Source organism: Cordyceps javanica, chromosome 4 (assembly GCF_051103115.1).
Source record: "Cordyceps javanica chromosome 4, complete sequence".
Lineage (NCBI taxonomy): Eukaryota > Fungi > Ascomycota > Sordariomycetes > Hypocreales > Cordycipitaceae > Cordyceps > Cordyceps javanica.
Window position 1 is genome coordinate 725,514 of NC_139298.1, and position 24,468 is coordinate 749,981.

A 24,468-nucleotide genomic window follows, 5' to 3' on the forward strand; every position below is an offset into this window, starting at 1 on the left:
ATCATTATCTGAAAGGCCCTAAAAGGTTTATCTCTTTCATACTCTATTCTAGTTTTGTTGCCATGATCCGGGCACCGCCAAGTCTTCCACCATGAAACAGTTCATCAATCGTATCATAAAACTTTGCTAGCTGGGGCTCAGGGGCCGCCGACCGTCTGTACTCGACGGCACGGCCATGCACGAAATCGGACCAGGTCGTCGTCATGTCCTCGAAGACGACGTCTCCGAACCCGGCAGCCTCCAAGTCTTGGACATAGCGCTCCCTGCTGGGCAGGTACGGGCACGAGACGACGTCGCGCAGCTGCCGCGACGTCGGCTCGTCCAGCTCGCGCCGCGCGAAGAAGTCCTCGAGGTACACGGTGCCGCCCCGGCGCAGCATCGACGCGGCCCCGCCAAAGACGGCCGCGCGGTCCGGAATGTGCAGCACGCAGAGGAACGAGACGACGTGGTCGACGGGCCCGCCGCCGCCGCCGGGGACCAGGGACGGGGCGCCGCCGGCCAGCGCGGTAAAGTCGGCATTGACGGAGCGCACGCGGGCCGACAGCCCGTTGCGCGCCGTGATGATGTCCGCCAGGGCGTGAATCTCGGGCTGCAGCTCCACGCCCGTGACGTCGGCGTCGTAGTGCCGGCTGAGGAAGCGCCCGGTGGCGCCGAAACCGGCGCCGACGTCGACGACGCGCGCCCCCGGCCGCAGGCCGAGCGAGGCCGCGGCGGCGTGCAGCGCGGCGTCGCCCAGGTAGTGCATGCAGTCAAAGGAGGCCGTGTCGGCCGCCTCCCAGCGCGGCTTCGACTCGAGAGCGGCGAGCCGCTCGCGGGCGCGCTGCAGCCCGTACAGGGCCATGTCGGCCACGTTGAAATCGGCGTGGTCGACGGGGGGGGAGGTGGCTTCGGCGGCCAGCGCGGGCGCGGGCGCGGGCGCGGGCGCGGGCCCGGCTTGGCGATTCGCGGTGCTGATGGCTGCCATGGGCTGCCGGGGGGAGACGGAGTGCAAAAGAGATAAGAAGAACCAGGTTCGGGGGAAAAGGGGGGGGCACTGCGGCTGGTTTATGTATTTAAATACAGTTCTCTCCAGATACAAGCTGACTTTCAGAGGAGAAGACGCCCAAAAGACAGACCTTGATGCAGGGTCCAGACTCAGCCCGCGTCTCGTCTTACATGCCACCGACAGTCTGCAAGGCGTGGCAATGCAGGTTACATGAGGGCGAGACAAGCAGTTGTTAGCAGGCAGTATCAGTAGTCACACGATGGATTGTTCCACAGCCAATGGAGCCGTGGGGAGAACTGCGTATCGCCATTGACGGCTATCATGGCTGGATTCTGTGCAAGATGGGCACGAGTGTTGACGTCAATCGCCGTAGTAGGCATGGTTCTGGCTTTCGCTAAGACTAATACATACATAATCAGTTCTTGTTCTGTTAGGTGCTCTGGGTGCCCCCGTGCCCCGGTCGGTCGCCGAAGACCCGCTAGAGTTGATTGCCAATCGGAGCAACGCCGGTGCATGGAGCCGCATTCAAACATGTCAGCTTTGATTCGCGGGCGCTGCAGACGGCAGTTGCATCCGGTGAGACAAGATCAGGGAGGCTAAACTAACTAATGCAGCGGCCTGGAGAAGCCCTCTGCACCGCGCGATGCATCGGTACCCACGAAGCGGCCGGCAGCCTCATTTGCACGGCAAATCTGTGCCGCTCGTACGGTCGGCGATCTACTGTAATCACGATACGACTGAAAACACCCTGAACAAATCTCGATTGATTCGACATGGCGACGGCTGTGACTACTGATGCGCATTGCAGCCATAATGCCAAGGTTTCCCATGCCCCCCCTGGGCCTTTGAAATCTCATCGGCTGCGACAGCCTTTTTCGGTGAAAGCGCTTGGGCGAGTCTAGACCGGCTTTTGGTGGCTGTATCCTAGTTTACTAGTGAATGGCTTCAGTGGACTCCCCTCCGCTGAAAAAAACAATTGCGCCGGGTGGTGATGGCTGCCCTTTTTTTTCTTGTGCGTTTCGAACTTGATGAGGATCGATGTCATGGGAGGGCAAAGATTGTGCTCGGAGGCCGTTGCGACGAACCAGAAAGAGATGGCCACGAAAAAGCCGTCTTCCTTCAACATCAATACCTCGTTCGCCGTCTCAAAACGAGGCATTACAGTTGCTGCTGCGTCTACAGCCATAATCAAAAACCGTCACACCCGCCAACTCACCACCATCCACAGAGCTAGACATTTGCAACGCTGTGCCGACGCATAGCAGAACGCCTCGTGGTCTTTTTCAATTGGCGCCCTCTTTGCGCGCTCCCACCGCTTGTGCAGAGTGTCACAGGCCAGGTTGAGGTACCTTGATCGTGGCCAAGTGAGAGACGGGTGGCACGGGCGAGAAATACTGGCATAAAGGCCACCGCGGCGACTGATGGTACACCATGGACCGACCCGAGGAAGCGTGCCGACGAGGTCGGCGTTCGTGAATCGATCATCCGTGATGGAGCAGAGACTAGAGCTGATTCTAATTGAGCCAGAACCGGCATTGCAGCCTTCAGTAATTCAATGGTGGACGGGCTATGCGAGGTTGCATAGCTCCAGTGTCGTCTGCGGTCTTCACTGGTGCATCCGTTGACCGCTTTCCGTCAATACACTCGTGCTTAAATCTGGGGGATGTTTGTTCTCCAGTACCTGACGCATTCACTGCTGCAACCCAGGTTATATGAACCATGCATACCCGAGACGGCAGTGCCTTGGACGACAAAATCTCTCTGATATATAAACATTGATTAATGATATACAGCCAGGTTTCAACGACAACAAAGATCAGGGTGCCTCGTCTATTTCATCAAATTCTGGAACCCTGCCCCCCAAGGAATCGCTGACTGTGCGGAGGGCGCCGTAGCAATGTAGTCACAGGGGCCGAAGCGTTGTGTCCCTAAATTACTGCCAGTTGCATGGCAAGTTGGGAACGTATCATGCACCGGCATCAGTCTTCATTTCCAATTACTGCAGCCATGCAAAGATTCTTGGATTGCGGAAGTACCCCGGTTCGCTAGGATTCATCAGTCAAACTTGTCGACTTATCGTGCTTCCCCGTTCTACTCAAGGTAATAAACAAGCGTTTGAGTCCTACTATCCGCGTGGACTGATATCGATCAAGAAGGAACATCGGCAGTGAGAAAAGTAGGCATTGACCGGCGGGGCCGAAGCGATGCTGGCTGGCACGCCATGTTTGCCATCGTGGTCCCTTGATCAATGGCCTTTCCGGGCATCGTTTCTGACGACGATTTGACAAGGATCCGGACTGCCATTGCAATAGAGAAAAGGTCACGGCGGCGAGAATTGGCATCCGCATCAGGGTGGCAATGGGGCACGGGCAACTTTGTAGGCTGACAGCTGCTCATCAAGCCCACCATCCTCGACCGTGTTGCATTGGCCGGCTCGCTCACAGGGTCGCTGCTGGGCGTGATTGTCGCTACGGAATCTCTGTGGGATCCGCGACGGAACCGGCTGGCTGCAATACCGGAGGGTACATATTGACGCTTGATTCTGAGCACAACTACTTCCGCGTCGGTTATGATGAAACCATATCGCACAGACCACGCCGCCATGTATGCGCAGCTGCCTTTATACATAATCTGGCAGGCAGTGCGCTACATCAACGCAGCCAACGGCGGCAGCAAGAGTACGGTTGACTAGACAGAAGCGATGATATTGTCAGCCGCCAACCGCCAATATTTCCAGCCAAAACCACCAGGGTAGATGATATCCGACATGTCAATCAGGACCGACCGCTTCCAGTTGCACGCCAGAGAAATGTCGGTGTGGGAGAAGCCTGCATCGCGGAAAAACTCTAGTGACTTGTCAATGATATCCTTGTCGTTCTCGCCGTCCTCGATGTATTCGTAAACAAGAGCCGTGTAGTCAATCTCTCGGTATATCTGCCGTCGTTTCTTTTCCAGCGTACGACACGAGGGCCACCATTGAGACGGCAACTCGTCGAATATGCGGGCTCCTGCAATTTTGACCCAGCCGTAGCACTGTCTTGTTCGCGGCATCCAGGTAACTTTGGTCAGCGGGGAAGCGACGCCACGTTCCTCATTCAGCTTTTCTTCCAGCCTTGCCTCGTTCGAAAACGCCAACATGTTCTCAATGGCTTCGGCCCTGCTCCAGGGATGTGGCTCAACGAAGATAGGTCCACTGGTATGGTCATCCTGCGACATGGCTGCCCGCATCAGCTGCAAGACGGCTGCATTGTGGCACTCTCGCTGGAGCGCGTAGTGCCACGGCGGTCTCATCGGTGTCTGGTCCCAGAACTAATACGTGATCCATGAAGAGAAGAGGCAGGTTAGCTATGAGTTTTCTGCTAGACGACAAGAGGGAGCAAGCGTTAGGCTCACCACTTTCAAGACAAACAAGCGAGGGTCGTTGCCGAATCGAACTTTCCAATTGTATCCATCAAGGCCACCATCTTGTTCGTCCCCCTGTCTTGGTTGTCGATTGATCGGCCCAACAAAGACCATGGTGCCGGTATCAAATGCACACCTGCGTAGGCGAGGCCGCTTGAGTGCTCGCAACGTACACTCGGGCTCATTTTCGTAGTCCATCAGATCCTCGTCCAGGAACTCTTGCCTCATCAGCTTGGCACCATCGAGTGTGCACCTGGGTGGTCTTGGGCCGGGCCGAGACTGTGCGGCAACCTGTCCGACGCTGTTGGGGTTTTCATTGCCAGACAAAGCCGCCCGCATATGTGCGGACATCGGAACGAGAGCAGCTGATCAGCGGAGTCTCACAGCTGCTTTATTGGCGGCGCGAGATGTAGGAATGGAAGAGGCTATCTTGATGAATGTGGTGGAGAAAGGATGGGTGAAATGATGAGTTGGCGGAAAGTACTGCGCGGGAACTAAACCTTTGTGGAAAGGAAGTTTTTATAAGTTTTTATATATTAATAATTTACTATAAGTACTTGTAAAACTTGATGTACTCTTAGAATTGTATAAAACTAAATATTTATTTTATTATAGAACATTATTATTATTTTATGTATATTTAAAATGTAAAATATATTATTAAATTAAAGTATCTATTATATTATATAAAAATACCTTGTATTATAAGCTAGTCCTGACTAGCGTAGATAAGAAGTCTTAGGTTTATTATAATATAAATTGTAAAGATTATTAGCTTACTTAGAAGTCTATAAGTAATTATATTATTTACTTAGAATAATATTATTTCTTTATATTTAAAACTCTAGAATATTATTATTTATTTTATTATAAAAGCTAAAATTATCTTTTACAATAAGATTTCAAAGAGATTATCTAGATCTAATAGTTATATTATATTATCTTAAAGATTCTCAAATATTCTTTAGCTTAGATGCTTGAGCGCCTGGCGCATTGTGTTTTCCCTCATGTCCGTAAAATGTCCCAAGAGTCCGGCCTCAACAACCAAATCTCTAAACAAGCCACCCTTCTCAACCAACGCCTGTGGTGTGTCAAATTCCAGTGCTCGGCCCTGTTCTAGCACGACGATGTAATCATAATCCACAATCGTGTTAATTCTATGCGCAACCGTCAAGATCGTCTTGTTCTGAAAACTTTTCCCACGCAGCGTCTCCTGCACAATAGCATCAGTACGGTGGTCGACAGCCGAAGTGGCTTCATCCAGCACCAGCACACGGGCAGAACCAAGTAGAGCGCGCGCCAGACTGATGAGCTGACGTTGGCCTTGACTGAGATTTGAGCCGCGTTCGTGCAGCGTGGCGTGGATCCCGCCTTCCATGCTTTCGACATGGGCTTTCAGCTGTGCTTGCGCAAGAGCAGACCACAGCTCTTCATCTGTATGCACAGAGGCTGGGTCGAGGTTATCTCGCACAGTACCTGGGAAGATGGCCGGGTCCTGAAGGATGATGCCCAGTCTGGGACGAAGGTCGTTCAGACCAATACAGGTGGTGTCGACGTTGTCAATGGCGATGGCGCCCTCGGCGGGCTCGATGATGCGGAAGAGCGCAAGAGCGAGAGTTGATTTTCCTGCACCGGTACGGCCGACAATACCGACGCGAGCACCTGCTGGGATGGACAGATTGAGGTCTTCCAGGACAAACGGAAGACCGGGACGGTATCGTGTCGAGTAGTGCCGGAACTCGATCGCGCCAGCTGTGGGCCAAGAGGGCAGTGGAGCAGTAGGGGGACTGCTTTCTAGAGGCGCCTCGGGGGGAATTGCTGTGTATTCAAGGATCCGTTCGACAGAGACGAGGCTGTTTTCAATCTGAGAAGAGGTTTTGACTGTGTACATGAGAGCGGTGGTGATCTCAAGTGCATAGGAGAGCGCAAGCCCGACAGCGCCAGGGTCGACTGGGTGGCCTGCAGCCATGGCAGCAACGGCGAAGGCAGCGACGCCTCCGACGATGACGCTGCCGAGAAATTCGACTCGAAGTGTGATCCATCGGTTGGAGTAAAACGAGAGGAAATATGCCTGGAGGTTCTTATCGATACGAGTCTTGGTTTCCTTTTCAAAAATGTCTTGTTTACGATAGGCGAGTATGGTGTTTACGCCACCTAGAGATTCTTGGAAGTGGGAGTAGATGGGGGATTTTGTGGAACTGTCCATACGAGAGAGCTCGCGAGATGTTCGTACGTAGTATTGTTGAAGAACGACGCAGATGTAGGCCAGGGGTCCCACGAAAATTAGGAAAAAGGGTGATGCTGCTTCCGTTAGTACCGATACTGCAAAGATGCGATTGACTACTTACTCCAGCAGACTACTGCAAGCGTGAACATAATAGACGTTACACAGCTTACTGCTTGCGTAAATGTTCCAATCATCTCGCCATCAATCCTTGACATGTCGCTGCCAAACCTGTTGAGGATCTGTCCAGCTGGGGTCGTCTCAAAAAAGCTCAAAGGTGCTCGGAACATGGCTGCTGCCATGTTGTCGTGCAGTTTCTTGGAGGCACTGATTCGGCAGAAAGCATTGACAACAATCGATGTGGCGGCTCCAAACAGAGCAGAGGTGAGCCCGAGTGCTGTGTAAATGGCAATGAACTGGCCTGGTTGGTAATTGCCATCGTACTTGGCATTCTTGTCAGTCCAGTATCGTATCCACAACCCACTGCCTGGAAGATGTCAGCAGAGCGTGCAAATACTAGTCATGGTCAATGCTTACCAAGCGCTGCTACATGGGATAACATCATGAAACACACCCACGCCGCGAGCTGGAAATGACCACAAGCTGATGTATAAGCCTTGTAGACAGCCACTGTTACCTTTCCTGTCTTTGACGTCTCTAATTTTCCCTTGGCGAGCTGGCCAGAACCGTCTTCTACGTTCGTGTCTGAAGCAGCCTCCTTTTGTCTGTTGTCAGCAAGCAGAGGCGTGGCTTCTGTTGCATCGTCGAGAACTTCATCTGCAATGAATTTTGGCATGGCGGCCGGAGTGATGGCCTGCGCAGCTTGTGCCTCTGCGAGCCCCTCTGTAATTTCAGCGACATCCAGGTCGTGCTTCGTGTCCACAGACAACGGTGCTGCGGGAGAAGATTGTTCAGCTTCAATTGTGATAAGCGAAGTTTCAGTTCCACTGGTTCTTCGCTCGGACTCTTGCTTCTTCAGGTACGTGTTGACTAGTTTGAAAGTTTCGGTGTCGGTGGACATGAGTTTTTGATAAGTGCCTTGCTCGGCGATTTGTCCTTCCTGAAGGTAGTAGATAGCATCAGCACTTCTAAGCACACGGGTCGAGTTTGTTGCAAGGATACGTGATTGATTGCGAAGAATGCCGTGTGGACCTAGCACCTGTTGAATCAAGTGCTTGCCAACATGCTCGTCCACAGCAGCTAGACAATCGTCTATAATGTAGATGTCAGCTTGAGAATACACAGCTCTTGCCAGGCTTATTCGGGCCTTCTGGCCCCCACTGAGGGAAATTCCGCGTTCGCCAACTTCGGTTGCGTCGCCTTCGGGTAGTGTCTTCAGATCTGGACGCAATGCGCACGCGTCAAGAGTCTGTTCGTATAACACAGAATTCCATGCAGAGCCAAACAGGATGTTCTCCTTGATCGAACCATTCATGATCCATGGAGTCTGGGGGACATAGGCAACAGTCCCGCGTAGCTTCACCGTTCCTTTTGTTTTATGGAGCTGTCCTAGAATGCCGCTGAGGAACGACGATTTGCCAGACCCGACTGAGCCGATGATACAGCAAAACTCGTTTTGGTGACATGAAAAATCCGGGATGCTGATGAGCTCTTTGCTCTCAGAGCTTCCAGGTGTGAAGGCAGCATCCTTGACTATAATCAGTCCACCTGACGGGGATGCAGGTTTCGCTTCAATGATGACAGCATCAGGTTGGAGCTCTTCTGCTGTGAAAATTTCCTCACATCTGTGTAGTGACACGGCGCCTTCCGTCATGGTTGAGACTAGGTTCGGAAGTTGAGATAAAGGGGACTTGAGCATGTTAAAGACAGCAAGCGAAGTGAACACGATGTCGGTTGTGAGCGGTTTCGACTGGATGAGTACGTAGATACCAAAGCTGAGAGCGGCGATCAGATAACGCGGCATAGAGAAGAGAATGGTGAATGAGCCGGCCAGGATCGATTGAGTTTGCATTGCCTTTAGTTCTTCGTCGTGGCGCACACAGCGCAATTTTTCCTGATAAACGGAGTCCCAAGCATATAATTTGATGGCTGCAGAACTGGTGAGCACTGCGAGGGAATCTCAGGGCTCGTGTCTCTCACCTTTTATATTATCAATTATTCCACCCATGAGTCTCATCCGGTTGTCCTTGGCTTTCATGTAACTGACCTGGAATCGCTTGTAGAAAACGACAACGAGCCCATGGACAGGGCTTAGCGCAATCATTAGCGCAACACCGGTCAACATGGCCCATCCGAGCAAACGGTATAGTAGAACTAGTGCCAAAACTATTTGCAAAGCCAGAGACCAGACCGAATGGGCATTTGTGACCATGTCAGATACCTTTGCCACATCAACACTCATGATGTTGATAATATCGCCGGTCGACTTCGTGCTGCGAGCTTGACCAGACAACTTGATCGACTTGTAATAAAGCTTCACCTTGAGTGCTGTCTCAACATGGGTTGCGACAGTGACCGTTTGAGATATTTTCTTTTGAAAACACTAACAAAAAGATCAGCCTTGGGCTAGAGTGAATCAGAACAACAGAGTCTCTGAATACTGACCAGTGTCTTCAGGAACGACGCTAAAAACATTGCGAAAGCCCAAAACGCGCCCCGGGTATACGGCTGCGGATCTCCCGTAGTTCTAGAAGCCACCCATTGGATGAGATGTTGGAGAGCGAGCGGCTGTAAAATCCAAAATATGTTGTTGAGAAACTCTGCGATGCCACAAATGGCAAATTCGGCGCCGTACGCCCTGGCTAAAGCGACCCAAATCAATGGCTTTTTACCATTATTCTGCTCGCGAACCCAAGCGGCTTCAAGTGTGTGGTAACACGTATTCGAGGTGTCATCTGGGTGGAGAGCAAGCAAGTTCTTGACTGTGATGATGTTGCTGTATCCAAAAGTCATGAATGGCGACAGCCATGTAAACATTAAAGCTGAGAAGATATTTGCAAATTCCAAAGGGCTTTTGCCAGGCTCACCCTCAAAGCGCGGTTTCAGCAGTAGCTCACCCACAACAAACTCAAGAAACAGCTCAACTGCTCCAAGCGCCCATGCTGTGCAATGGAAGATGAACCCTGACGAGCGAGGGCCAATTGCTGGATCCAGAGCAATCGTGATAGTTTTGAAGGTATACACGAGCACAAAAAAAAGCCAGTATGTCAAAACGACGGCGTTTTCGCACAAAGAGTAGAAGTTTTCGAGCCAATGCGCCCAGAGGATGACGAATAGGGACGTCGATACTGCGACGAGTGACCAAAATGACACATCGTGAAGGAAATGCTCTGGCTCTCTAAGAGCCACGTTGATCGTTTGAGCAACCGTCAGTCCAAAGACCGCAACAACAGTGACCTTAGTGTTGCACTTGGTTAGCCAAATTCTCTCCAGCTTCGCGTCCATGGCCGCTGAGCAAACCAGCATACCAATTTTGCAGCAAAATGCCACTTTCCAACCACGGCTTTACCGACAATGCCACACTTGAGGAGGTAGGTGACGGCTCCAAGCCCGCAGATAATGGCACATATTGATAGGATGCCAACTGCACCGTCGACGAAGCATGGTGTCAGGTAGAGAGCATTGCCACTCAGGGGGCCCCAGCCTTCGGGCGAGACACAGAATGATTGGCGATGCGAGGAGCTAGAGCTGAAGCTTGAGCTGGAGTTGCATGTGAGGCTGGACGACAGCGGAATGGGGAAGAGGCCTGGGAGGGGCGTGAATCCAGTGGTGTTGTTATTGCCGAGCAGCACTTGCTCCATGTCGGGTTCTTGTCGAAAGCGTTGGGCGTGAGCGGGAACGAGGAGTGACAAGAGGATGAGGTTAATCGAGTGTGACTGGAAAGGATGTACCGTAAGGACTACGTATGTGCCACACTCTTAAATGTTGCCACGGAGGATTGCGACCAAGGCGTACTGAATCCAGTCGTTGCCTCACGAGGTCAGAGTTGACCTGTCCTGTTTGCCTGGCCGAGTTGGCCTTTACCCGCGATTTTGCCAAGGACAGCACTTGTGCTACGCCCGCCGCTACTTGTGCTACGCCCGCACCTACATGTGCCACACACCCACTTTCTCGAAAGAGGATGTTAAAGGGTAAAGTAGTTACTAGGTCAAAGTAGCCTATTGATATTTTTATACGAGATAATAGGTAAATACTAATAGAACCTTGTATAAGGTAAATAGCCTAACTACGATGTAGGTTCGATCGGCCGCTGATAGGTCTAGGCCGCATCGGATTCTCCGCACAGCCCGATCTAAAAACGGCCCGCCATTAAACGTTTTCAATCTCTCGAAAGACAGTCGTCAAGCGCTACTATACGAGAGTAAGAACTAGAAATACGTAACTAGCCTAATTACTACTATATGGGATAATTAAAAGGTCTATATATATTAGCAAGCGTGCCTACCTATATGGGTACTACTAGACTAGCATAATCGAGAGTATTAATTAGGCTATAGGGTAAGAAGGGTTCTTGCGGAGATTGATTACCTGCCTAACTCAGTTCGATCGGCCGCTAATGGGTCTCTAGTAGACTATATCGAATTCTCCTCAGAGCCTGATCTAGAAACGGCCCGCCATTAAACGTCAGCAATCTCGATAAATAGTTGTTAAGCGCCACTGCACGTGAGTGAGAACCGGAGATGCGCATCTGGCTCCATCACCGCCAAAAGGTCGTATCTGCAGCACTGCGGCGTCAGCTGCGCGTGGCGTGACTATGCAGCTCTAATTGTTTGAAGACAGGAGGCTTTGACGCCAAGGCAGTCCAGGTGGAAAGACAGTGTTACGTGTTGGGCGACACTCGGAAGAAATGCGGAACTGTTATTAGCAGACGCTGCTATCTCGCAATGCTCTCGGCCTTTGGAAGGCCCAGACGGCACGCACCAATGTCAGTGGTACGCCGGTTAGTACGTTGCGCGCCCGAGCGATGGGCTTGTTGAGGGCATCTAGGCCACTCGAGCTCAGTTCCTCAGAAAAAACAGTACTAGCAAGCAAACTCAGGTTTGGGATTGTGGCACGGATGGTTTACCGATTTCAGCATCCTGAACCGATCCATCGCCAGACCACATTGTAGTTACGTATTTTGATGCGTAAGATAAGTCACCGCATTATTATACAAAGCGCCAAATGTGGACAAAATAGTAATGAGAAAAAAAAAAAGGGTAACAACACAACAAGTATACGATTCAAGAATGACAAAAAGTAATTCCAGCTAATGGCTCTCCACCCATTGCCCAGTTCGCCGATGCCGCCTCTGAATGCTGATCAAGTTGCCAAAATCCATGCACATCCTCACGCTCACGTTGGTAAGCCAGTCTTGATGATGCGCGATTTGCAGCACAACACAATCGCGAAAGACATGATTCATCAGAGCTTGTGTTTGCGCATCACTTTCCCTGCTCATTGCGCTCGTAGCTTCATCTATGAGCACAATTCTTGTATTTGCCGTTCGCTGATGAATTATAGCACGAGCCAAGAAAAATAGCTGTCGTTGGCTAGCAGCGAAACACATCCTCGACATGGTGTTTTCGAGGCCACCACATCTCTGAATATGGGCCCACAAACCGACGAGCTGCAGAGCAGAAATAACGGTGCCTGCCTCAGGGTAAGGACCCGAGAATGGGTAGAGATTAGCTCGTACAGATGAATTAAGCTCTACGCCGTCCTGGGACATCATCGTGATCCGAGAACGAAGAAATTCACGAGGTATAGTCGTAATATCTCGGCCATCAACACTTATACCGCCGCTAAAATTGACCATGCGGAGTAAAGCAAAGAATATTGAAGATTTACCACTTTGCGCTGAGCGTTAGCATCACATGGGTACATGACTGATAGATGTTTACAGACCTTCCTGTGCGGCCACTTATGCTGACTTTTTCGCCAGGGTATATCGTGAAAGTGACATGGTCCAGAGCTCGTCGCAGACTTCCATCCTCAGCACTGAATATAGTTAGCTGTCATATTACCACTAGATGAGACTTGCCGCCGCAAACGCGGTTGCGTTACGCACATGTAGCTGGCACTGACGCCGTTGAAATCTAAATGCCCACTAGGAGGCCAGTTTTCTGGGAGCTCTGGGCCCCGAAGTGTATCTTTTTCGGTTGGTGCGTCAGCACAAAAGTCTTTGATATGCGCCACGGCACCAAGTGTGGTTTCTAGGCTTGTCCATGCTCGAATGAGGAATGACCCGACAGAGCTGAAGGTAACAAGGGTGAGCAGTGCGAGCCCAATAGCATTGCCTGAGGTTGTACGTGAGTAGAAAAGGGATAGATATGTGAGAATAATTGCTTCCACCGTAGCGGTCAAGTCAAGAGCAAAGGAAAGCCACCGCTGGACACAGAATAGTAGATAATATGGCTTTTGGGAGCAGTTCAGGATGTCATACAGTTGAGCAAGATATTCGTCTCGCCATCCAAAACTGCGGATATGTTGAATCCCATCGCCGGTCTCGGTGAAATGGGTAAGTAGGTCTTCCGATGACTCAAGCTCCAGAAGTCGGAGCTGCCGGGACGTTCTCAGATAGAAAACCTGGATGGCGTAAAGAGAAAAGAAAAGTAGGGCCCCCATTAGGGTAGAGTGAGAATTGCCGGCAGCCACAATGATAACTTCATAGAAGACAGTGAAAAAAGCTACGTCATGTTAGGTAACAGAGCATGTCGTGTTATCAAGGTCTTACCAAAGGCGAATTGAAGGAAGTGCATCGGTAGCTCTTGAGCAATAAATGTCATGTCTCTACTGAAGCTTATGGACGGTATTAGAGGTATAGTTAAAGACTCGAAGTAATCGAAATCTACTTACCGACTTAACAAAAACCCGGCGTCCGTTTGACCTAAAAAGTCTAATGTCGCACTTCAAAATAATATCAGCTAAGCGGTGTCGAAACTTTTTGTCCGGGAAATTACACTTACTATACAACAGATTCAACTGCATTCAAATGAAGTTTCGTTGCAGATTTCGGGAGTATCTTGAAGAAGATATGCCTGCTCAGTCCTTGTGATTGATATACTGAGATTTGAGGGTGCCAAACATACATTCCCATAACGGTATTGCAGAAAATACTCGCTATAGCAAAAAGGGCAAAGCCGATGAAGTAGCACGAGTTGTTAGGATCCCGCGTATACCAAACGCCAACGAATATGACTGAATTGAGCGTCAGATGGTAGGCAATCCAAGCACTCATTCAACTTACGAGGCATTTTCTCGATAAAAGCAGCTATGGCCATGACGACTACCCATGAGGTAACCCAGAAGAGTCCCGCAGGAAGTAAATAGTAGGTGTACAACGACCAAGTACCGGCTTGTCGTGGGGTACGATCATCTCTCAGCTGCATATCATATGCAGAGGGCAGGACTGAAGGCGGCTTGGTGGGTTTAGAAGTTGATGATTTCGACAGCGCATTGGCAACACCCTGGCTGATTGAGCTTTCCGCAGAACTACCCGATGAAGTTGAATCGTCGCCTCCGCCACGAGCTTCCAATTTGATGTGACCAGTGCTGTCCATCTGGTATACTAGGTTCGCGTAATCCAGAAATTCGACTGTAGCTACAGTTTTAGCAGATATACATTGTCTAGAACAATATGCGTTGTCTTACGCCTATTTGTCGTCATAATCACTGTACGACGCGAGCGGCGTAGTAGACCACTTGCCCCAAACAAGCGGTTGACAATAGTATTTGCAGTTTCGGCGTCCAGAGAACTCAGTACATCATCCAGGACGAGGATCTTCAACTCATCGTAAACAGCGCGAGCGAGACTCTGTATATCATCTTAGTAAGCCCGGGTCGGGAATAGCAATTTGCGACTACACTGAACGTACCAGGCGCTGCTTCTGACCTCCACTGATGTTACATCCGGCAGTACCAATCATTGTGTGGTCGCCTTGGGGCATATGTGAGATGTCAACGTCAAGAGCGCAGCAGTACATCACTTCATTGTAGTGTTCCTCCACAAACTCGCAGATTCCAATAACAGCGTTTCGAATTGTCTGATTCTGCATCCATGGCCGTTGGCTGCAATAGCCAATGGATTTTGTCCCTACTTTGATCGTGCCAGTAGTGATTGGAGACTCTCCGATGATGCTTCTCAGAAGTGTAGACTTTCCGCAGTTGATTGGACCCCAGATCATTGCGAGTGAGCCCCACGGAATCTGAAAATTGACTTTTCGAAGAATAGGACCTTGGGTTAGAGAAGTAAACCCCATGGTAGTAACGTGGACCGCAAATGCCGAGTTCTCAGTCAAAGCAATGGCTTTGTCGCTCATAGACGGTTCGCTTGATTCAACTTCCACATCGCCCTCTTGTCGTGCATCCTGAAGTTCCTTCAAGATGAGAAAGTTTTGGATGCGAGTGAGGGATGAAAAACCGACTGTCCAGTCCATGATAACTTGCAGGATCAAGATTAGAGGCTCAGACGCAATGGCAACGATGGCAAGAATTGTGAAAACCTCTACAACGTCAAGGCTCTCGCCGGCGCGGGTCCAAAAGTATGCACCACCGAGGACCAGTACAGGTGCCACGGAATTATTGAATGCCGCTGCCGGAGCAATTAGCAAATTGCGCGAGTTCAGTTTCATGTCTCAATCTTACCAAAAGCAAACATCCACAATCGCGCATATCGGTCTTGCATTGATGTCTCTATTTCACGACACCGCTTCTCTTGTAGATGCTGGGTAATATTTTGGGACATACCCATCGCTTTAACATTCTTTATCTGAGCGATAACAGTAGACGTTGCAGCTACCCGGGATTGAATATCATTATTCCAGGCCACACGAGCTCGTACAACCTTTCTCGCAACAAACACAGATGAAAGGCAGGAACCTATTTATCCGCGGTTAGTAAATGATAGAAATTCTTGTTAGGTATCCACGAGGATAATTACAGCATCCGGGAAGTAGCATCAGGAAGCAAGCAGGCCCTACGAACGTGTGCAATGACCAGATACCCAAACCAACCTGGAGGGGAAAAGACCAGACTTGATACGTAAGCGAGATCACGTTCTCGACTCCAGTGGTATCTGTGGTCATCAATGTCACAGCAGCTGCGTTGGAAAGATCCTCGTGGTCAAGCTTCTGCATTTTCTCATAGATTGCAGTGATGAGTATACCCCGAACAATCGTCACCACTCGGAAGTGATAATGCGCTTGCAGAGCTCGCGACACCTACGCTATTAGCATTTTTTTCTAGGTTTCAAGAACAAGGAAGGGGTCTGTACGGTAATACCAGCGAATACACAAGCTGTGCATAGAATCAAAGCCCATGAAATGTCCCGATTTACGCCGCCGGCTTCGACACCTTGAACGATGAGTAGTAACAAAAATGGCTGAGAAGACCTTAGCAGAACAAATGCCAGCCGCGGGACAATCACCTTGGCAAGTTGTCCAAAGAGTGTCTGCACCAGAACTCTGGCCAAGGCCAAACTAGAGCTCCTATCATCTATGAGATGTTAGAAGAATCTTTTTTTGAATAAAATAGAGAAATTTACCTTGCTCCCATCTCAAAAAGAAGTCGTCAAGGTATCGTACACAGTCGAGCTGCTCTCCGATCTCGGGTAAATCACAGAGCGATAGCTCTTTGACGAAGCCAATCTTCAAGAGCGGAATCAGCCAGGTAAATGTTGCACGGTTCCAGAATCCGGCAATATCCTCTGGAGAGACAGAAATATGTGAACGCTCGACCCGCAACAGGGTGCGCTTTGGTACTTCTTCGAGAATGACCATGGCGAATTTGAGCATAATGACGCAACTCTGCAGCGCGTAAATATTCTCCAAACCATTTCTACGATACAGAGAGCGTGCCGTGTTGATGTCGAAGACGATGGTAAGGCTCAGGAGAACACTTAGGAAGGAAGAGGGCTGAAAAGAATATGTGTGACAGATATAGAGGATGACAAGGATGCCGACTGAAGCAAGAAGAGAACAAGCGGAAGCGGCAAGGCTATAGTACGACCCAAAAAGTGATGCATTGTGCCATACCGCGAGGCAGCTCGACTGGATCACAGCCAAGATGAGACCGACGCCGAGCTTCGCCCAGAGCAAGCGTCCCGAGCGAACATGCTGGGAAGACCGCAATGCTGTTCGGAGATAGAAGGGAATCATCAGGGCGATTATGCCTCCAGGTACGATTAAGAGCATGAGTTGTTCGAGAAACAGCGTGAAGTAAAGTTCGCCAGGTAGTTGCGGTCCCCTCGGGGAATCAAAAGCAGAACGCATTGTTGCAATGTGGATCGCCTGGATACAGCGTGTATGTGAGGACTACTGCTATCCAGGCAATGAACCCGTTGTACAACGTCAGAAGTGTGAGATCTTGCACTACGTGTATTTCGTTGTCGAGGGCAGGGGAGTGAGCTTGTTGGCTCTGAATAAAAGCCAACCTAGGACAGCAGCTCTTAACAAAGGGGCTTGAGAAGCAAGCACTCAGACAAAGAATCAAAGGATGGGTGCCTGTTCCGCTACTCTCTCAAAAATGGAAATGGATAATGGCAACTCATGTTGGTGGATTGACCCGTCGATACGTTTATCGAGTATTTTGACATTCATTGCAGCAAAGTTGGTAGCAGCGGTCACCGGGGGGCCAATTTAACACATGCAAGCATACGGTTCGTCTGCGCCGACTGTTCCCTCAACCCTCAGAGTGATGCAACACTTGCAAGGATAAACAGCCCCGACGGACTTCATCAAGGCACAAAAGTTCTTCTCTCACCTTGAAATGGAAATGTATTCTAGGAGATAAATTGCAGTCCCACTCTCAAGCCATAAACGCAAGCCTGTTGCGACTTGCCCCGCGCGGGGACGTGGGCAGCAATATCGCAGTTTGCTGTGTTGATAGTCATGTGCTATATGCGCTTAGAAATTGTGTCTCAATTTAACGGCCGAGAAGTCTGATTGGGTCCAATTTCGACTCTAGGTGATGGGGGTTGTCTTTACAGCTTGTAGGAAGGCTGTGGGTGCGACAAGTGTGCAAAGCTGCGCCCCCTTCCCCCAGCCCAACCTAACCCAAAGCATGAATGGTGGCCAATATTTCAGCATCTCCGTGATCCCACTGCTCAATTAATGCAGCCACTAATTAATCAAAAAGTTCTGCGCGTCCCGAAAGTACCTGTACCCCGAGATTACATTACCCACCCGTCCAACCACTGACAGCAGATCACATTTTTTCGCTCCCAACGAATTCACATGTCATCGAGATGAACTTTCGCTTTGCGGAGTGTCTTGTCACCATATAGTGCGTAATTTCATCATGCAAGTTGTCACTAGATGCTCAGACGTGGCGCCTCAGTACTTGTTAGATGTGGTCATTGGCCAGCACACTATCGGCAAGCGCTCAGCGCAAGTTGGAACTTGATTAAAATCCCATAGGACGCAGTAACCAACTGGCATTTACGCAGTTTCGAATAACAAGCTTAGAGGTGACGGGCTTGCGTTGCAACAATCGTTGGCGGACCGGAGACAAGATGAGAAAAAATAGCTTGATCGAGACGACCCGTGAATACTCCTATCACTCGAACAATGGATTCTTCTTCATTTCCCTTGGGCAATATTCTACGAGACTTCTTGTATCAATATGGCTATTCTTGCCCTCATCTGGCCATTCCTTCGGGGGCAAACACTGATTAAAGAGTATAAAAACCGAGAACCGGATGCTACTCCGGAATTACTTGTTGTTTGTGAGTAAATCATGTACTTGGAAATACATGTATCGATTCTTCTCTCAAATTACAATACTCCAAGCTGTCTCGGAATTCCGCAACTCTGTGATCAAAAATGTTCAATTCCGGAATGGAACACGAGCATTGAGATTTACGCCATTTATGTACTCTCAGTAATTCTTTTGGCAATGAGAGGGTTTTCATTTAGTCTCGTTCATACGGGGCAATGTTTGGAGCTGCTCTCGCATCTATTGTATTCCCACCTTCTCTGATAGATCAGGTACACACTCATGAAGAAGTCGAGCCCAGAGTCAAACCTTCATTTGCTGCGTCGATCTCTGGTTTGTACGACGCATCCGATCCCGCCATGCCTATCCGCAAAAGGAATCCGTTTTCGGGAGAGCCAGCTAGAGTTGATCGTTGGTCACTGAAATACAAATCGGAGGCAAACAAGTGTTGGCTTACTGGGAAACGCTTGGATCCCCACGCCGAAGAAGAGAAGACGTGCTAGAGTCGAGAGGTGCATAATGAAGGCGTCGAGGAAGTAGATGTAAGGTGCAAGTGAGCCACCAAGTCAGGCAATAGAAGAAATGTGCGTAATAAAGGAGCTACAACTAATCACTCAGCAATGGATAAGGCACCCCCTTTGTTATATATAAAGCATATGTATGCCTTGTAGCGTATCAGACGACGCAATCTAAGGCCCGCAAAGCGTCTTGTGTACCAGATAATCTGCTACCTATCCGGGTCGCCTGATGGAGGGTCATTTCCAGGAATAGCCCGTTAGTAATATCTTTAAAGGCCGTCCCACACCTACCTCTCCAATTTCTGACAGAAATGGCGCTTCTACAACCCCGCGTCATCCCCACCCCGGGGAGCCTCGTTCTCTGTAACTTGATCATTATCTTTGGCCCCCTCGTTCGTCACCTTCCGTTGCACCCCGCAGGTAGTGGACCAGACTTCGAATTAGATCTTGCGAATGACATAGGATGAGGATGATCAAAGCTGGAGATCGCCTTCTGTACGTACTGGAGCCATGTTCCTTTACGCAGATAGAGAGCACAGTGCCCAGCCTATCTCATCGCCCCGCCATTCTCATGAGCTCGTGGGACTGTGAAGCTGGCATGGCTTTGGCGGCATGAATTTGGCCTTTTTTATTATTCTAGTCCGTACACACGCCGTCTTCAATCTCAGACTTTCTGTATAGCCAATCTTCCTTTCTCGCTGTAAGTGTTTATCAACCTGCGCGTGCGCTGTCTTATCACATTATCGCTTTACCACTTCGACTCCGCATACCCCTAAACTTGCAAACCACGGGAAAAGGCAGAAGAACTTCAAACTTTTCCAAGGCAGCTCTATTAGCGTTCTATACGCCACGGTTCCCAACGCAGACTCTATAGTAATCACGAACGTTACTGCCCAGAAACAGCCCACTAAGATCAGGGTAGAACCCTTATTTGCTGAGCTCGTAAGTAGGATGCCTTCAAGAGGAACACTCACTAGAAAACTACCCGCTAGATTAGTTTCGTTGGCCGAAAATTAACCATCTGACAGCTATATTAATTTACGGACAAGTTATCTCGCTACTAACCAGCTGTCACCAGTAGTATGTTGTCGACCATTCGGGATTTCATGGGTGACATCGGCTCACAAGAAGAGCGCGGTATCAAGGAAAGTGGAACAATCTCCATTCTACTGACTCTTCTCGACTTCAGGCACTACAGACTTTGCTCATTTCCGCGGCTGGAGACCTCTTCAGGTGCACCAGTGCGGCAGTCCTTATGAGGTGAAGGATACTATTGACTTCTACAACAGACATTGGGGAGCACAAAAATACTGAAACATTCGAAAGCATAGAATATAGATGCTTAATAAAATTCTCACCACAATAGCTTATGACGCTAGAACTAAGCGCTGGCTGGATTGCGTTTTGTTACATCAGCAATGCTGCCAGCATCGAGCTTTACCACCATGTCTACAGTTCCTAGTGAGTGCAGACGATGCGAAATCAGAATCAGGGTACAGTCCTTGAGCTGCTCATGCATCAGCTTCTGTATCTGCTCGTCGAATATAGAGTCGATAGAGCTGGTCGCCTCGTCCATCATGACAATCTTTGTCCTAGCGTTCTTGTGATGCAAGACACCCCGTGCAATGAAAAAGAGCTGTTTTTGCCCGGACGAAAACTTCATACTAGACATCTTTGCGTCAATTCCACCCTGGGATAGGACGTGCGGTCCCAGGCCGACCAAGTTCAGCATCTCGAGGATGGCATCGTCTGTCGGTTTGTTTTCATCAAACGGATACATGTTGAAACGGACGCTCTGGTCCACTTCAACCCCATCTTGAGTAAGGGTTGTAATGCGCGATCTAAGTACTTCTCTGGGAATTGTAGAGATGTCTCGGCCGTCAATCCGAATTGTACCAGAGCATTCGATCATGCGCAAAAGTGCGAGGAAGAGCGACGACTTGCCACTGCAGTGGTACCAGTCAGTGTTCGATCGGAGTCAGACAAAGAACATGCTGAGTTTGATTCTGTTACTCAACATACCTTCCTGTGCGACCTGATATGCACACTTTTTCGCCGTGCTTGATCACGATGCTGACATTGCTCAATGCCTGATGAACGGTACCATCCTCGTATCTGGATGCTAGTTCAGTTCTTGTATACTAATGGGTCCTCTGGTGTTTCTGGGCTTACGTATAACTTGCACTGACAGATTCAATATCGATTCTGCCGCTCATAGGCCACTGCCCCGGAACGCTGGTGTCGGCCGGCGCGTCTGTTTCCTGCGGTGTCGTTGCGCAGAACGTTCGGATGCGTGCTAGACCGCCCAAACACGTCTCAAAAGTGACCCATACCCTGATAAGTGCGGACGTCATCACACTAAACGAAACCAAGTTGACCAACGCAAGGCCAATTGAAGCCTCCGATGTAGAAGATGGCAGTGCAGTAGACACAGCGATCAGAATCGTTGCAATGAAACAGGTGCTCATATCCAGAACAAATGCAAGCCACTGCTGCACAGACAGTAGGCCATAGTACGGCTTTTGCATGCGGTCCACGAGCCGGCAGCACTCGTCCATGAACTGTCCCTGCCATTGGAACGCCCTCACGTGCTGTATTCCCGTGGATGTTTCGTTGAAGAGGGTCAGAAGTGGCGCTGATGTCTCTAGATCTAAGATTCGAAGCTGGCGTGAGGTGCGCAGGTAAAAATATTGGACGCCGTAGAGGGCAAAGAGGAGCATCAGCATGATCGGTGCAGTGTATTTGGCCCCGGTGGCGAAGATGCCTATATCTACTAGAGTGTTGAAGAGAATAAAGGTGAATTGCAGAAAAGAAATGGGAAGTTGCTGAGAAATGATGGAAATGTCTTGGCTGAACCGGTTTAGTGAAGTGCCGGTGTCGGTTTGTGCAATCCAGGCAAGAGTTGATCCAACAGTCGTACTCAAAAGCCTCCAATGAAGCTCATTGGACAGCTCGGGGACAATTAGGATAAAATAGAATAGTGTGGCTGCCGCAGTTATCAAGATGTTTGCGCAAGCCGACAGCACAAATCCGGCAAAGTAGGTGTTATCCTCGGGAGCAATGGTGTACCAAATCTGGACGAAGATTTCTGTTACCCGTTAGCGTAATGCGACTGTGTAATTCTACTACACTTCAAGAAAAGAAAAAGCTTACTGGGCATCTTTTCAGCCACAGAAGCAAATGCAATGCTCACGATCCAGAGGGACAACAGCAATGGTCCAGCTGAGCGAAACAAGTAGGCGTAGAGACCAAGATCTCTCTTTTGTCTTGTCTGGCCCACGTCTGTAGCGGCTGAAGAAGCTGTAGGTTTGATGTTTGTATTGCGTGGAACACTTGAGCTGGCATCTTTGTCAAGTGTAGCCGCAGTAGGAGCTGCCTCAATCACCAGTGGAGGATGCAATTTCTCACCCTGTTGTTGGTTGATCGTACCATCTGCCATGATGTCCAAGATGAGATCTGCTGCTGGAAAAAGCTCCACTTGGGACGAAGAGTTAGCTTTTATGTTTAGATATGTATGTAATCACTTGACAAACGTACCTGTGTTCGTAGTCATGATGACCGTAGTGCCACGGCGGCGAAGGAGTCCACCCGGCCCCAATAGACGGTCGAAGACGGTCGCAGCTGTTGGACTATCCAATGCACTCAAGACATCGTCCAGAATAACAATCGAGGCAGTAGTGCATAATGACCTCGCCAGTCCCTTGTAGGTCCAGATCGTTAGTCGTTTCTGTCTCTGGTGGAAGCAGACGCATGAACAACATACCAACCGTTGCTTTTGGCCACCACTGAGATTGCAACCATCTGTACCAGTCATCGTTTCGGATCCGCACGGAAACTCTGCTATATCTGCGTCTAAAGCGCAACAATATATAATCTCTTCATAGATGGATTCGGCGACTGTGTTTGGGCCGGTGATGTTCTCGCGGACCGTTTGATTGCGGATCCAGGGATTTTGAGCCGCGAATGAGATGTCTTTAGAAAAAACAGAGATGCTTCCTTTGATTGGCTTGATCTCTCCCAGAATCGCCTGCAGAAAAATGGACTTGCCGCTTCCAACTGTGCCACGCACCATGACAAGACTGCCGGCCGGGATGCTGAGGCTCACATTGTTCAAGATGCTTCGCCCGTTATCAGACCCAACATTGACAGCCTCCATGCGAATAGCGACGGTATCGCTTCCTTCGGGTAACGGTCTGTGTATTTTGTCGTCAAGGTCGCTGCCCTTTTCCTTTGTCTCCTCAACCAAGCGTGCATCTTCCATTTCGGGGAGTGAAAGATAATTCTGCACGCGCGTAATACACGCATAGCTGCTCGCCCACATGATCGCTCTCTGCAGCAAGCTGTCAAGCGGCTCGGAAGTGATCAAGATGATTGCATAAGTCGAAAATATCTCCGCCGCAGTCATGGTGGGCGTTGATCTGGTCCAGAAGCGTGCTCCGGCAATGACAATAACAGGTGTCAAAGAGAGATTAAATGCGGCTTGTATGTTGTGAGTTCGGGCACAATATTTCAATGGCCTGTTAGCATCCATCACTTACATGTAGCAAACATTATCACTCGAGAACGACGCTCTCGTAGTGACACATGTACTTCTTCTCTCCTTTTTTCCTGAAGAAGGCTAGAAAAGCAGTGCGATAGCCCCATTGCTTTGATCTCTCTGAGTTGCTTTAGCACTGTGGAAGTGGCCTGTATCCTTTCTGAGATCTTTTCATTCCATTGACGCCGAGCTTTTGCCATATTTCTTGCACAGTAATACGTTGAGATGGTGGCAACTGTGCATGTTACCCATTAGTATCTGTGAGCGACTGCTCATAAAGCTGCCGTGGGACCGATGATTGTGAGTCAACTTACGGATAGATGGAATGAATATTAGGAAGCACGCCACATTCACGAGCATGTAGAGAATATAAATGCCGAATGCCAGTTCGAGACATGTTGCCCACACTTCATGAAGGAGGGCGATGATTTGTTCGACACCCATCACGTCAGTAGTCATAAGAGTAATTGCAGCCGCGCTCTGGGGCTCATTAGCACTGAGCTTCTGCATTTTGTCATACAGGGCGACTGTAAGCATTCCCCTAATGCTAACCTTGACGCGATATCCTATTCGCTCATAAACACTCCGTGATATCTCCGTTACGTTTTAGTGTGGACAGCTTTTGAGGCTCAAATGGTCAAGACTTACTGCAATACCAGCGTAGACAAGTACAGTTGCACCTACTAATCCAGTCGCATGTTGATACGTCGCATTTCCAGATCCAACGATTTCGAGGACTCTCTGGATCAGGAACGGCCTGCTGAGAGAGAATCCAACATATAAAAGACGAGGAAGTATCATAGATAGAAACTCCGTTAAAATGGTGCGAAGACAGGCGCGAAGCAGTACGAATTTCCCACTGCGGCTCACTGCTGGAGTCAGACAGGTAGTAACCTTGAGACAATGGCATTTCGGTGCTTACTATTGCTCCAGTGCGCAAAAAATGCATCAAACAAGACGCGCGAGTCTAATTTCTCATCGATTTGGTGCAAATCTTCGACTGTTATCTCGTTTTTGTAGCCAAATAAGAGAAGCGAGTTGACTGAGAAGAACATGACTTTGCCCCAGAAACCAAGCTCCGAGTCGCATTTGAGGCGTGAAGAAGCTGTGCGCTTGGATTCGAAGCGTCTCTTGGGCACCTCTTCTA

The 24,468-nt window shown here is 49.6% G+C and overlaps 5 protein-coding genes across 5 annotated transcripts; all 5 read right to left on the bottom strand.

Moving 5' to 3' along the window:
- Window positions 1–43: 43 nt before the first annotated feature.
- Window positions 44–964, bottom strand: V2A60_006125 (SAM-dependent methyltransferase; the record flags this gene model as incomplete). The annotated part of the gene is made up of 1 exon (XM_083257422.1): window positions 44–964. The coding sequence occupies one exon, from the start codon at window positions 962–964 to the stop codon at window positions 44–46; it is 921 nt and encodes a 306-aa protein (XP_083113548.1).
- A 2,709-nt stretch (window positions 965–3,673) lies between these two features.
- On the bottom strand, window positions 3,674–4,738 carry V2A60_006126 (uncharacterized protein; the record flags this gene model as incomplete). Its single annotated transcript, XM_083257423.1, has 2 exons — window positions 3,674–4,294; window positions 4,379–4,738. 2 exons carry the CDS (start codon window positions 4,736–4,738, stop codon window positions 3,674–3,676), a joined length of 981 nt encoding a protein of 326 aa, XP_083113549.1.
- Window positions 4,739–5,351: 613 nt separating this feature from the next.
- On the bottom strand, window positions 5,352–10,372 carry V2A60_006127 (uncharacterized protein; the record flags this gene model as incomplete). Its single annotated transcript, XM_083257424.1, has 6 exons — window positions 5,352–6,688; window positions 6,736–7,098; window positions 7,149–8,660; window positions 8,712–9,114; window positions 9,177–9,968; window positions 10,040–10,372. 6 exons carry the CDS (start codon window positions 10,370–10,372, stop codon window positions 5,352–5,354), a joined length of 4,740 nt encoding a protein of 1,579 aa, XP_083113550.1.
- Window positions 10,373–12,397: 2,025 nt separating this feature from the next.
- Window positions 12,398–16,822, bottom strand: V2A60_006128 (uncharacterized protein; the record flags this gene model as incomplete). Its single annotated transcript, XM_083257425.1, has 10 exons — window positions 12,398–12,410; window positions 12,459–12,551; window positions 12,622–12,850; window positions 13,801–14,148; window positions 14,205–14,367; window positions 14,429–15,144; window positions 15,413–15,431; window positions 15,566–15,772; window positions 15,889–16,046; window positions 16,096–16,822. 10 exons carry the CDS (start codon window positions 16,820–16,822, stop codon window positions 12,398–12,400), a joined length of 2,673 nt encoding a protein of 890 aa, XP_083113551.1.
- A 3,343-nt stretch (window positions 16,823–20,165) lies between these two features.
- V2A60_006129 (uncharacterized protein) lies at window positions 20,166–23,189 on the bottom strand (the record flags this gene model as incomplete). Its single annotated transcript, XM_083257426.1, has 6 exons — window positions 20,166–20,730; window positions 20,807–20,899; window positions 20,957–21,872; window positions 21,938–22,261; window positions 22,322–22,484; window positions 22,548–23,189. 6 exons carry the CDS (start codon window positions 23,187–23,189, stop codon window positions 20,166–20,168), a joined length of 2,703 nt encoding a protein of 900 aa, XP_083113552.1.
- Between the last annotated feature and the right edge of the window lie 1,279 nt (window positions 23,190–24,468).